This window comes from Vulpes vulpes, unplaced genomic scaffold (genome assembly GCF_048418805.1).
Source record: "Vulpes vulpes isolate BD-2025 unplaced genomic scaffold, VulVul3 u000000899, whole genome shotgun sequence".
NCBI classification, from domain to species: Eukaryota; Metazoa; Chordata; class Mammalia; order Carnivora; family Canidae; genus Vulpes; species Vulpes vulpes.
The window spans coordinates 4,823,674-4,837,503 of NW_027325780.1; the positions used below are offsets into that span (position 1 = coordinate 4,823,674).

At 41.7% G+C, this 13,830-nt stretch overlaps 1 protein-coding gene and 1 pseudogene across 1 annotated transcript; one reads left to right on the plus strand and one right to left on the minus strand.

The window, feature by feature from the left end:
• The first annotated feature begins 454 nt into the window (after positions 1–454).
• On the plus strand, positions 455–2,885 carry LOC112915595 (ribosome production factor 1 pseudogene; annotated as a pseudogene).
• A 98-nt stretch (positions 2,886–2,983) lies between these two features.
• ODAPH (odontogenesis associated phosphoprotein) lies at positions 2,984–12,231 on the minus strand. The gene is made up of 2 exons (XM_025993034.2): positions 12,165–12,231; positions 2,984–5,285 (listed from the first exon to the last, which is right to left on the minus strand). Exons 1-2 carry the CDS (start codon positions 12,229–12,231, stop codon positions 4,828–4,830), a joined length of 525 nt encoding a protein of 174 aa, XP_025848819.2. The 3' UTR covers positions 2,984–4,827.
• Positions 12,232–13,830: the final 1,599 nt, after the last annotated feature.

The following is a 13,830-nucleotide window of genomic DNA, read 5'->3' on the forward strand; positions in this document are numbered from 1 at the left end:
ATACATTGTTTCAGTTGTGTCTACTCTCTCTCCTATCTCCCATCCTAGGTTCCTTTGTCTCTCTGCTGTTTAGCACAATCTTAGAGGTTCTAGTAGGAGCCTGATATTTACATTTTATTATAAAAAGAAACCAAATATACTCTGTGCTTAAAACAGGAAAGTGTTGATTCTCTTTTATTTTTTTTATTTATGTATAAAAGTACCTGAGCATTGCAACACTCTTTTCTTTAGAATCAAAGCCATCTTTCCCTAGATTATGGAGCTGTTCTGGGAGTTTTGTAGTTAACTGCTATCAAAAATTGGATACCTAAAAAAAAAAAATTGGATACCTTCTATTACAGGCTGAATTTATTCCCCAACATTCATATATTGATGTGCTAACCCCCCTGCCCCCGTACCTCAGAATGTAACTATATTTGGATATAGAGACTTTAGAGAGGTGATTTAAGTTAAAATGAGGACTTTAGAGCGGGCCTTCATCCAATCTGACTGGTAATCTTATTAAGAAGAGGAAATGTGGGCAGCCTGGGTGGCTCAGCGGTTTGGCGCCTGCCTTTGGCCCAGGGCGTGATCCTGGAGACCCGGGATCGAGTCCCACGTCGGGCTCCCTGCATGGAGCCTGCTTCTCCCCCTGCCTGTGTCTTTGCCGCCCCCCTCTCTCTCTCTGTGTGTCTCCACGAATAAATAAATAAATCTTTAAAAAAAATAAATTGTAAAAAAAAGGAAGAGGAAATGTTCATACCGAGGAACGACACCAGGCACACACACACAGAAGAAAGACCATGTGGAGAGGCAGCAGGAGGGCTGCTATTTGCAAGCCAGGGAGAGAGGCCTCAGAGGAAACTTATCTTCTTGACACCTTGACTTTTGGACTTCCAGCCTCCAGAACTGTGAGAAAGTAAATTTGCATTGTTTAAACCTTTCAGCCTGTGGCATTTCATCAGAGCGGTGCTAGAAAACTAACACACCTCGTCAAATAAGTTTCCAAATACCATAAGGTAACATTTATAAAATAAGCCAGCTCTTTCTGAATTTTTCATTTTTAGATAAGAGCTTAGCAAACCCCAGTGTTTTAATGTGCCACAAACCAATCATTTAGTAGCAGACCCCATGTAGCCTATGTGTCCTTTCTCTCCTGGTTCAGCTGCCTCCTGAATAATTTGAGATTTAGTTGCAGAAACTATACTCCTTTACCTTCAAATACTTCATATTTTTATGTAAGAATGTTCTCTTATTCAGAAAATTCAAACACTGACACACATGGTCCACATTACATTTTACCAGTTGTCCCAATCATATCTTTCCTGACAATCTCTCTCTCTCCTTCCCACTTCCAGGACCATATGTTACATTTAATTGTCATGTCTCTTTAATGTCCCTTATTCTATTATTGTTATTCTTTTTAATTTATTTAAGTAAACTTTATACCTAATGTGGGGCTTGAGTTCACCACCCTGAGATCAAGAGTCACATGCTCTTCCAACTGAGCCAGCCAGGTGCCCCTCACGTCCCTTTAACCTCCTTTCAATTTTGTCTACCACAACATCTGTGTTTTTAAAGATTACATAGCAAGTGTTTTGTTAATGTTCCTCAGTCTGGGTTTGTCTGATGATTAGGTTCTGGTTATGCCTCTTTAGCATACTTGGAACTTTAGGCTTGCGTAGGCTGTTCAGGTCACAAAGTAAAAGATGCAGGCAGGACAGACGCCCAGACCAGCAAAGGGCATGGCGAAGGCGGGGGCAGAGGCCTGGAGAGCAAAGCGTCCGCCAGGAGCCCCAGGAGGCCGCAGCCGCGGAGGATGGAGCCACCGAAAGTGGGGTCCAGCCTCCGAAAGCGGCTGCCTTTCCCCCAGGCTTCAGCATTTCGGAGATTAAGAACAAACAACGGCGACACTTAATGTTCACGCGGTGGAAACAGCAGCAGCGGAAGGAAAAGTTGGCGATTACGAAAAAACTTAAAAAAGAGAGAGAAGCTCTTGGTGACGAGGCTCCACCAAAGCCTACACCAAAGACCATTGACAACCAGCGAGTATATGATGAAACTATAGTGGATCCTAATGATGAAGAGGTTGCGTATGATGAAGCTACAGATGAATTTGCATCTTACTTCAACAAACTTCGCCCAAGATTCTCATCACAACATCAGATAGGCCTCGTGGGAGAACAGTATGGCTCCGTGAGCAGCTCTCCACAGTTCTACCAAACTCACATGTTTATTACAGAAGAGGACTGGCTTTGAAAAAAATTATTCCACAGTGCATTTCAAGAGATTTCACAGATCTGATAGTTATTAATGAAGATCGTAAAATACCAAATGGATTAATTCTGAGTCACTTGCCAAGTGGCCCAACTGCTCATTTCAAAATGAGCAGTGTTCCTTTGCATAAAGAAATTAAGAGAAGAGGCAAGGACCCTACAGAACACATACCTGAAGTAATTTTGAATAACTTTACTACGAGGCTGGGTCATTCTATTGGACGTATGTTTGCATCTCTCTTTCCCCATAATCCTCAATTTATTGGGAGGCAAGTTGCCACATTCCATAATCAACGGGACTATATATTCTTCAGATTTCATAGGTACATATTCAAGAGTGAAAAGAAAGTGAGAATTCAGGAACTTGGACCACGTTTTACCTTAAAATTAAGATCTCTTCAGAAAGGAACCTTTGATTCTAAATATGGAGAATATGAATGGGTCCATAAGCCCCAGGAAATAGACACAAGTAGAAGAAAATTCCATTTATAAAATACTGAAGGAATAGTATTGAATTGTGCTAAACAGGTATAGTTTGGATTTATGACAGAAGACCCTTTTTAAAATGTCATTTACTGGTTCCATAAACCTTTTCATGTCTGGACCAAGCAACAAGTGCCATGAATTACCATTCACCGTTTATGTAGCACATACAAATAAAAGTCATTTTGGTGAGTTTAAAAAAAAAAAAAGATGCATGCAAGAGTTATCACACCCTTCCATTGCTTGAAAAGCAGCAGATCTCACCTATATGCTAAGAGGAACATATTTAATAAGTAAATTCACTTTGAGGTATTAGTGATGAAAACTATCTTCCCCTTGAGTCAATAACCCTGCTAGGCATCACTGTATTTTTTTTAAGGTTTATTTATTTATTTGTGTGTGGGGTGGTGTTGGGGGTGGGGTGAGGAAGGGAGAAAGGGAATGAGAGGAGGGGCAGAGGGACAGGGAGAGAAACTCTTAAGCGCACTCGGTGTGGAGTGCGGAGTTCATGCCCCAGCATCACCGTATTTTTTTGTAAAGATTTTGTTTGAGAGAGAAAGAGAAAGAGAACATACATGAGCAGGGGGAGGGGCAGAGGGAGGAGGAAAAGCAGGCTCCCAACTGAGCAGGGCCCCCCTCCCGCCCCCTTCTCACCCATGGCTCTTTCCCAGGACTCTGGGATCATGACCTGTGCCAAAGGCAGCTGTTTAACCAGTGGAGCCACCCAGGTGTCCCTAGATTGGCCCTTTTCTGGTTATGCCCCATTAATCAGAGAGAAAGCAAATATATTACAAACTACAGCTTCTTAGCGAAAATTTCAAATCCAGATTTTACTTAAGCCTATAATTTTGAAGCAAATACCTGTCCATATAAGAAAAGTTGCTCTGAAGTGAGTGAAGGAAACTATTTTTTTTCTTTTTATCTTTTCATAAAGCAGAACAGCAAGGTGGTTTTCTGAGTCTCTCCATTTCCCAGACACTCCCAGCGTCCTCATGTCTCCGTGTTCCTTTTTTCCTTTGTTGAAGCAGCAGCAGCAACTTTTGCATGTAATTCTTGGGAGGAACTGGTGTAAACCACTGACATCATATGCAAAAGCCAAGTTCTTATGTTATAGGCAAGGTGAGCGGCACCAACAGGAAGCAGTTGTTTAGGGAATGGCTACAGTGATACCCAGTGAACACAGTCAGTGGGATTGCTTACTTCTGTTGCATCCTCAGGGTCCTATAGTTGAATGAATTCATGTCTGGAGTTACCAGAACATCCATGTAAACTTTAAATCAGGCTTGTGCGCCTAGAACCATACTGAAAGTTTTAAGGGAACTATATAATCTCAACTAGTATCCGTACAATGATAATGTGACGAACAGTGAGAAACACAAACTAATTTGCGCTGGTTGCTTAGAAAGTCAATACTAATGTAACTTTAGATTTTACAATTAAAATTATTTTTTTAAAATTAGGTAGTTTGGTTTATGATACCTTCGAGGTATTAGTCAGTCTCCCCATAACTTTGTTTTGCTTTAATGTTTATAATTCTTTTGTTGTTAGAAAACTGAATGGATCTTGAAAGTTCTCATAAGAAAATAAATTATAACTATGTACGGTAATAGTTGTTAACCAGACTTACTGTGATTATTTTGCAATATATACAAATATGGAATCATCACATTGAACATCTGAAACTAATATAATGTTATGTCAATTAAAAAGACCCAAATGAATAAATAACCACTATCTACACCATTGCCAGAGAATAAAATAAAACTTTCAGTTTTCAGCAATTTCCTTTAAAGTTCACTTTGTAAATGTGTCCTGCTCTGTAAGTTTTCCAGTGAGTAAAAGGGTGTCATTAATGTCTTCATTGGTCTATATCAATGTATTTAAATGCTTTTCACTTTAATTTAGAAGGGAGGACTGATTCTTCTGGTATCTCAGGATATATAGGAATTCTTGGAACCACCTATTTTAGGATTTTATTTGCACAAATATCCTGTGATTTTAAAAAGTTGGGGATAAGAGTAATGTGATTATTGCTGCCATTTTGCAAATGTGAATAACCTATAAACTCTGCTGACAAGAAGAACAATTTCTAGTCTAGTTTAAGATACTTCATCTTCAAGTTCAAGCATTTTAGTTTGGAAGAAGAAAGCAGCAATCTTCTCTGAGGCATTGGCTTCTTTGGCTTCAGCATATTTGGGACTTCTCTTTTCTCTCTGCTTTCCTCAGATGAGCTTCCTCTCCAGAGCCTTCGTTTGGGAAAATATTTATAATGAGGAGTAAAGCAATCATGTGGCCAAAAACCTGGACGAAACTGAAATAAGTGGCTGTACTTCTGAGGAAGGAAAGGTCTGTTTGGAAACCTAATGTGGACTCTAGGCCCTTGTTGTGGAAAGGAATGAAAGGGATACTTGAGTGGCTTTGTGATGAGCTGGATCCTTGTCACCGGGTTCCTCCTGGGGGGTGGAGGGGTGAGTGTGAAGACTTGGCAGTCTGTAGCACCTCCATTATCTTGTGAGCCTCCAGGAGGGGTGGCTCCCTCTCTCTGTCCTGTGAGGAGAAACATGTAAGTCAGGAAATATGCCTCATGACAGAAGCAGAAGGGAGATAGTTTAGGGGGTAGTGGGGCAGAAAGATTGATAGAGAGAAATGGAGATGTCTCAAAGCTTGTTTGAGAAAACAGCCAAGGTCCAAGAAAATGAAGCATGAACACACCTCCTGACCCAGCAGTCCCACTCTGGGGAATTTATCCAAGTGCATGTACCTACAAAGGGCTACTTCAGGAATGTTCAAAGCAGCCCTATTCATATTAGCTTGAACTTGGGAACAGTGCAAGTATCCATCAATAGAAGAATGGTTGGGATCCCTGGGTGGCGCAGCGGTTTGGCGCCTGCCTTTGGCCCAGGGCGCGATCCTGGAGACCCGGGATCGAATCCCACATCAGGCTCCCGGTGCATGGAGCCTGCTTCTCCCTCCGCCTGTGTCTCTGCCTCTCTCTCTCTCTCTGTGACTATCATAAATAAATAAAAAAAAAAAAAAAAAAAAATTAAAAAAAAAAAAAAAAAAAAAAAAAATAGAAGAATGGTTAACCAAACTGTGTATACACAATGAAAAGCAAGCAACGAAAAGAAGAATTACTCTCACAACAACATGGAGGCATTCCATGGCTCCTATGTTGAGCAACAGGAGTTAGACACAGAAGAGCACATACTGTAAGATTGCACTCGTATAAAGTTCAAGCACGGGGAAACACTAATCTATGGGTAAGAAAAAATTTAAAAGTAATTAATTTATGGTTAGGGTAGGTGTTATTTTGTGGAAAAAGTAGAATTCTTTATATCTTGATCCAGGTCATTGTTACATGGATATGGAGGTACACATACACACACACATATCTATATTTACACACACATATACACGTTTACATATATAACACATATATATGTGTATATGTAAAATGAGATCAGTCTGTACCTTTAAGATTTGTATATTTTATTGTTCATAAATTATAACAATAAAAAAATTCAGTGGAGAAAAAGAACTAATGTTAAGAAAATAAAATTAACCACCCCCTGAAGGCTGCTAATCCAAGAGGTCTGCCTCCCTTCCCCTAGCAGTGAAATCACTCCCTCAAGAGGAAGTCAGGGACATGTACATGCAGCAGGGCAACGAGCACTGAGAACCAGGATGAAAGTCGTTTCTGAGAAGAAATTTGGGTCAAGCTCAAGTGTCAAGGTCTTCTCTATAGACCTGTATCATCCCATTGAATTGATAATGCAATAGTAAGCTTCCCTTCATAAATTATTCCTTCACTTTCTTGGAGACTTACCAATATAGCCTGGAATGGGCCACTGAGTGTCAACAATGGAAAAACAAACTCATTGCTTCTAGGCCTTTTGGCTAAGATGAAGTGTGGAAAAACAAACCCCCCACAGGAAGTTGAGATCACTGAAGCACTTACAAAGAGCTAGATTCCCCTGACCTTTCGAATAACTGAATTCAGATTTGTTGGTTGTATATGCTATGCTTCTTGCCTGCCTGTGTGCATAGCCCCTTCTAGAGATTCTGTTTTACTTGCAAGCCCTGAAAAGGTCCATCCTAAGTATCCTTGCCTATGGCAGATTGGCCTGCTGATAGACACTCAACCCATTCATTGGCTGACCAGTGACCAGACAGATTCTCATTTGAGAATTTCAACAAAGCGTCCCAGTTAGTGGAAGATATTAGTGGAAAGTGTAGGGCAGGGACAAGAGTGTTAGGTTTTGGCCACCTGAATGCTAAGTAGAGAGGCCGGTCTTTCCAGAGAAGCTATAAAATGGGAAGACCTGAGAAAGAGACAAGAGACCATGTGGTAACAGAGTGGTGATGAGCCTTGCTCCTTGACTTTGCAAGACTTTGCAAGGCTGATCCTTCTGAAGCCTGGCTGTGATTAAGGTTCTTGGAGATATAGTAATCACTCCACTTCCAGCTCTACTCTTTTTTTTTTAAGGTTTTATTTATTTATTTATTTGACAGAGAGAGCATGAGCACAAGTGGGAGAGCAGGAGAGGGAGAAGTGGGCTCCCCATTGAGCAGGCAGCCCAATGCAGGAGGGCTTGATCCCCGGACCCTGGGATCATGACTTGAGCAGTCACTTAACTGACTGAGCCACCAGGCACCCTACTCTACTGTTTTCTTAAGCTAGCTTGAGTGAGTGTTCCCTGAATGAAATACTGACTCTTTCTTTAATACCTACCCAGGCTACTGAGTATTGACATCCTATGATTAAAACTAGATTAAGATATTTCAAACCACAGAAGATGATTAACTCCCACATCACTCATTCTTTCCTCCTACACAGTTAGATCAGTTCTGAACCTTTGTAACATGAAAACCTTATGTAAGATGAGAATCCAGTCCCTAGAGGAGAAGCTAGCTTTATTCTTAAGCTCCATCTTGACTTTTTATCAGATCAGACTTAGCTGGGCCTGAGCTCTGCTGCTCAATACTCTGTGTCACAGCTGTGCTGAAACAAACCAACTAACCACTCCTTGTGCTCGTCTCACTTCTTAAACCTGAGGTTACTCACCAACTCCTCCCACTGACTATGGGGTGTCAGAGCCTGCTAGGAAGCTTTTCCCTAATTCTGGGATGTCCAGCAGTATTCAGTACTCTCTTCTGGGAATTTCCAAGGTGTCCAGATCAAGATACAAGCTTGTTCCAGTAATCAACCCAAGAATGTGGGCAGGACCACATAAAACTACATTCTTTTGGTGAACTAGACACATGATGACTATTTCAGGTCACTGGTTGGTTAGCACAAGTGTTCTAAAATGTGGGAACACTAGGGATTGATTTGGGAAACTATCACAGGGCAAGGCCACACACTTGAGTGAGGAGGTTAATGCCATTCATGGTCTCCAACTTTGGCTGAGTTGACATTGCTCATCCATTCTTTTGTTTCTCCTTGTTCTGCTCCATTCCCACTGTCTTCTAAACCTTTGACATTCTCCTCAAAGCCTCTTCAAAATTCTCATTCTTCTTCATTCATTTGAAGAATTCCCTTCAAAAGTCTATCTTTTTAAGTAGACTACTTAGCTTCGTATTTCAGAAAGAAAACTTCAGTAGTCTGTCATGAACTTCTTTGATTCCTATTCCTCTCACTTCAGAGAGAAGTCTACACAGTTCCAACTCAATGCTCATCCCTCCCTCCATATTTAGTCTGGAATCTGGTTGTGTTTTCTCTACTCCACAGGAACTATTTTGGCAAAAGTCATCAATGGGCCTGAGCTTTTAATAAGTTGGTTCCAGAGGCCTAAGCACCATTTCCTGTCCTCTCTACCTGGCTTACTCCTGCACAGATTTTGTGCCTCTTTTCCTCAAGGAGGCCTTTCCTACCCTGAAGCTGGCTTAAAGCCTTTGGCTTTCATACCAGCCTGGGAGTTCACTTTCAGAATACTCATCAGTCATGTGATTACTATTCAGTGGTTATATTCTTCCTCCACTGAAATATCCACATGACCATCCTGTAGACTGCTGTCTCCTCATCTCTAGTACAGTGCCTGCAGTGGGATTGGCTTGATTGAGAGAAACATGTTTCGGTAATTGCAAAAGTTACCATCTTGCTACCTCTCAGGGATAATGTGATCTTTATAAATAAATTCTTCTCAATATGTAACACACTGACATGCCACCAAAGGCACTGAATGTCAAAGACGAGAGCCCTTCTGAGACCTTAAGCAGGCCAAAGTAGGTCAAATCTTTAAGTGCAGATTGAAAATTTTTTGAGAGGCAGAAGAGCATAGTTTTTAAAAGCACAGACTCTAGAACCAGGGTCCCTGAGCTCTGCCATTTAATAACTGTGACCATTGACAGGTTCCTTAGCTTTTCTGAGTCTCTTTTTCCTTATTTGTGAAATGGAGACAATAATACTACTTGTCTCATTGACTTGTTGCATTGTCTGAAATTATATATGTAAAGTGCTAAGAACATGTCTGACACATGCACATTTAGTGCATATTTGCTACTGTTATTGTTCATCTTGAGTGTTATAGAAAGATTCTATCAACACAAGCCCCAGTTTCTTGGGCCCATCTGATTACACTTTATACATAAAATCTGTGTGCTACTGATAGAACTAAAGTATATAGTTGTTATTAGAACAGGACCTTCAGGGCAGCCCCTGTGGCCCAGCGGTTTAGTGCCACCTTCAGCCCAGGTTATGATCCTGGAGACCCGGGATTGAGTCCCACATCAGGCTCCCTGCACGGAGCCTGCTTCTTCCTCTGCCTGTCTCTCTCTCTCTCTCTCTCTGTCATGAATAAATAAATAAAATCTTTAAAAAAAAAAAAAAAAGAAAAAAGAACAGGACCTTCACGAAAGTAGGGATTGTTGATTCTGTTGGCCACGTCTCTGTCCCTAGCACCTGCAGTTGTCTCTGGCTTTGAGTGGTGCCCAGTACATAGTTAAAAATTTGAATGAATGGCTAAGCAGATGTTAAAGGTTCCTCTCTGTAGATTCTTGTGAAGCACAGTGAGTATTTAATTCCAGTCCCAGAAAACTTTCAATAACTTACATTTAAAATTATGGTATAATAAATCAAGCCAAAATATTGCTTGAAGTTTGGATATCAATTTTAAGTGGGTTTATTATAGTCTAGACATGAAATTCATAGCATACCAACAACTAGTACTTTAAAAAAAAAAGTAAGGATGAGAGGTTCCCTTTCTTAAAAAAAAAACCCACACAATTACCTGTAGTCTGTGGTTATTTGGGCAGGCAATAGCTGGTTCGTAATGAATGGTCCTGATTTTTAAGAGAAGTAAGCTTTATATATGATGTTCAAGTATGTAGGTCTTCCTTTATATGGCACATGGAACCATATAAAAATTTTCATGTGTTTTCAGAGTTGAACCAGATAGGAATATAAGTCCTGTGATGAATTTACTCACAATTGCTGCAATGCAGTTCATTTTGTAGACTCACAGAACGACTGGCTATTTTGATCAAATCTTTAATTCTACAGAGAATGAATTTGGAGCTCAGAAAGTGTCACAAAGGCCTATTTCAATTCCGTGCTATAAATCCAGTCATGTCATAAATCCAGTGTGCAGGCTACTGTGTTAGGTGCTTTGGCAAATGCAAAGATAGTAAAGACACAGGACCAGCCCTTGAGAAGTGTTACAAAGACATGGATCTGTAATACAAAGCAGAGTGCAGTATGTGCCATGGATGATGTACAAATTGCTCTAAGAATTAAGAGATGTCAGAGAGAAGGAGATTACAATTTTTCATTTGTGTGTCTGAAGAAAGCCTTTGTGAGGGCAATACTATAGTGACATTTAAGCATCATCACATAAAGTAGAAGTACAATGCACAGGTGCAGGCAGGAATTGGGAGCAGCCACAGCTGCTGCCACAGAGGAGAGAGAGGACAGGGTGAATTTGGACATTCCCACACAGCCAGACAGGGCAGAGCCACAGCATATGTAAGTGAATTACTAACAGGAATCAGGGCTGCTTGGATAGAGTGAAGCTACAGTTGAAGGACTTCGGAAGCATGGGCCAAATCCAGAATTGGTGCTTTTTATTTATTTATTTTTAATTTTTAAAAAAATTTTAAAATTTATTTATTTATGATAGTCACAGAGAGAGAGAGAGAGGCAGAGACACAGGCAGAGGGAGAAGCAGGCTCCATGCACCGGGAGCCCGATGTGGGATTTGATCCCGGGTCTCCAGGATCACGCCCTGGGCCAAAGGCAGGCGCTAAACCACTGCACCACCCAGGGATCCCTGGAATTGGTGCTTTTTAGATGTGAATAAACCTACAATTTCATTATATATAGCTTGTTAAGCTACATGTTTATAAAGTTTCCTGAAAAGTGGTTCACTTTCTAGAAAGATGCCAGGTGGCTACTTCTATTTTACAATGCCTCTTTTAGAAGTCACATTCAGCAGGTGGTGTCACATTCAGCAGGTGGTGCTTTGATCTTGGGAGTGGGGTGATGTTATTTGTAACATCTCCTTGCCTTCTGATCACCAGAGTTTATACAGAGGTTGGGCCAGGTGATCTCTGGTGGTCTCACCTGCAGCTCTGGTGTCTCTTCCCCTGTCTGGTCTATGTGAGCCGTAGGGAGAAGGGAACAAACATAGTATTGGGGGATGATTAGGTTTGACTGAGCCCTGCAGAGCCCCCGGCAGGCCCAGTCTGATCCCGGGTCTTGCTTCCCTGAGCAGGAGCTAGTTCTGGAACTAAGGTGAACTGTGAAACATTAGACCCAAGTCCTGTAGCATCTTTTTCCCTCATTCCTCATCCTCCCATCTTCCCCGGGGATTTGCAAGCCAATTTTAAAGCTCAGGCCACCTGGGAAATTTTGTAATGGGGGAAAGGAAAGAGAATAGGAGCAGTGAAGAAATATAATCTAATATAATCTTAGAGAAAGAAATCTATGCTCACTTTGGTAGTACCAATATGCAGCTGTCCAGTTGTGAATTAAAGCAGTTAACAGAGACTACACATCTACTACATACACATCACTGTGCTGCTGGGGATAACAAGAGCTGGACGTTGCTGTAAGTCAGGGTGGAAATTGTTAGCTTTACAACAATAGTAACTAGTATAGTGTTTTAAGCTTGAGGAGCTTTTCTTGCATGATAGCTCGTTTGGTCCTCATAACCCCCACAATAATAATTACTGTCTGTTACTTCCCATACAAGTGGACTGATGTCAGAGAGGTTAGGTATGTCTAACATCACATAGGTAGGGCTGAGACTAGAACCAGTATCTTCAGATGATAAATTTTAGCTTCTTTCTCTTTTAACCACACATGCTGATGGCAGCTGACAAAATTTTTTCCAGTTCATGGCTATGTATAGTTATGGTGCCAAATCTTGTCTTTCTATACAACTTATTATTTAGGGACCCACAGTCGAATAAAAACAAAACCCTTACCTTCTGCCACAGTTACCAGCACCCAGCAGACCAATAGCCAGTAGGAGAAGCACAGTCTGTAAGTCATGGCTTCTACCCTGAGCAGTCACTGCTTGGAACCCAAGAACTCAACGTTGCTTTAAAGGGGAGTTGGTGAGTCACCTGCAGCCTGATTCAGGTAATTTACATTTGCACTGTGGACCACAGGGATCAGGGTTTGCGGTGTGAGGGTAAGAAATAAGCAAGGAAATACCAGACAGTATTTATCAGCTAGAAGCTTCTTGTAATGCCAGCCAAACATCATTCATCTGCCCTTGGAGTCAGATTGTGGGCAACCACACCCTCACTATCCTTTTAATCCCCTCAAAACTTCTCTCTCATTAGTGCCTTCTCTTGACTTGCTCTGTGGATCTCCCTTTGCAAGAGGAAGAATCTGTCTAGGAAATACTCAACAGTGCTTCCCTCTGTGTAGTTTACTTTCTTAAAAAAAAAAGCCAAACAGGATCGGGAGGGCATTAGCCAAAGGCTTCCTGACCCAGATGTTTTGAAGACGCTATTCACAGGCCTGGGATCAGAGATTATGGTTTTGTCTTCCCTTTGCTTTTGTCAAGGTACTGAGGGTAGCCATGTCAGAAAGCTAGGTTATCTGGTAGACGCCATGGTCACTGTCCCCACAAACATGAATAAGTTGGGAGATTAACTTATTGAGTTGTCCTTCCACGGCCCCTTCCTGATTCATCACAATTGCCCATTTGATGGACAGGATACATCTGAGCCTGGTCTCTTTCCTGAGAGAAGAACACTGTCTATCTAGGGGGGGATGGAAGGGAATGGCCACAGGTGAGGAAAGACTGGCATTGGAAAGACTGGCTCCAATCTTGGTGCCTTTTCTTCCTATGTGGGTGACTAGGAGTGTGATGTGAAGCCACAGGCACCTCATCTTTTAAATGGGTATTTCCCTCAGAAGATTTGTTGTACTGAACAAAAGAGGCGGTTGACCTACAGCTCCAACCACAGTGCTTGGCCCATTAAAGATAGTGGTTATAGTTATTATTAAATTATAATGGCTCCAATTCTTATTTCTTTATTCATGAGAGACACACAGAGAGAGGCAGAGACACAGGCAGAGGGAGAAGCAGGCTTCCTGTGGGGAGCCTGATGTGGGACTTGATCACGCCCTGAGTTGAAAGCAGATGCCCAACCACTGAGCCACGCAGGTGCCCCAGTGACTCCAATTCTTATTTTGTTCCCTCAGGAGGTTATACTTGTCCAACCATTCAGTCACTCAAAGGTCTCTGCTTTGAGCAGAATGTTTCCCTGGGCATTGCAGAAAGAACACAACAGAGCACTGTCCCTGGCTTCAAAGGACTAACCATCTATTGGGGAGATTGTGCAAATTGAGGACCAACATGAGTAAGAATGCAAAGAGTCACAAAGTAGGAAGTGGCAAATTCCACAGGCCTGATGGTGATCCTAGGCAAAATTCTGGGACAGATGATTAGCAGATGATTCATCAGCAGTTTGGAGAGGAAGCAGGGATCATGGAGAACAAGCTCAGTCCCTTAGATCAAGACATTCATGGCTCTCTATTGACCCCATATCACGTGCCAGATCATGTGGTCTCCATGCTGGGGCTAACGGATGGGGTCCTGCTCTCATGGACCTTATGGCCTGGCAGCAACATAAA

What these genes read in the sequence shown, in the direction of transcription:
- ODAPH (XM_025993034.2), bottom strand. Translation starts at nt 12,231, where the DNA reads ATGACTTACAGACTGTGCTTCTCCTACTGGCTATTGGTCTGCTGGGTG. An exon ending in GCTGGTAACTGTGGCAGAAG is followed by an intron (nt 5,286 to 12,164) that starts GTAAGGGTTTTG and finishes TTCTCCTCACAG; the next exon opens with GACAGAGAGAGGGAGCCACC.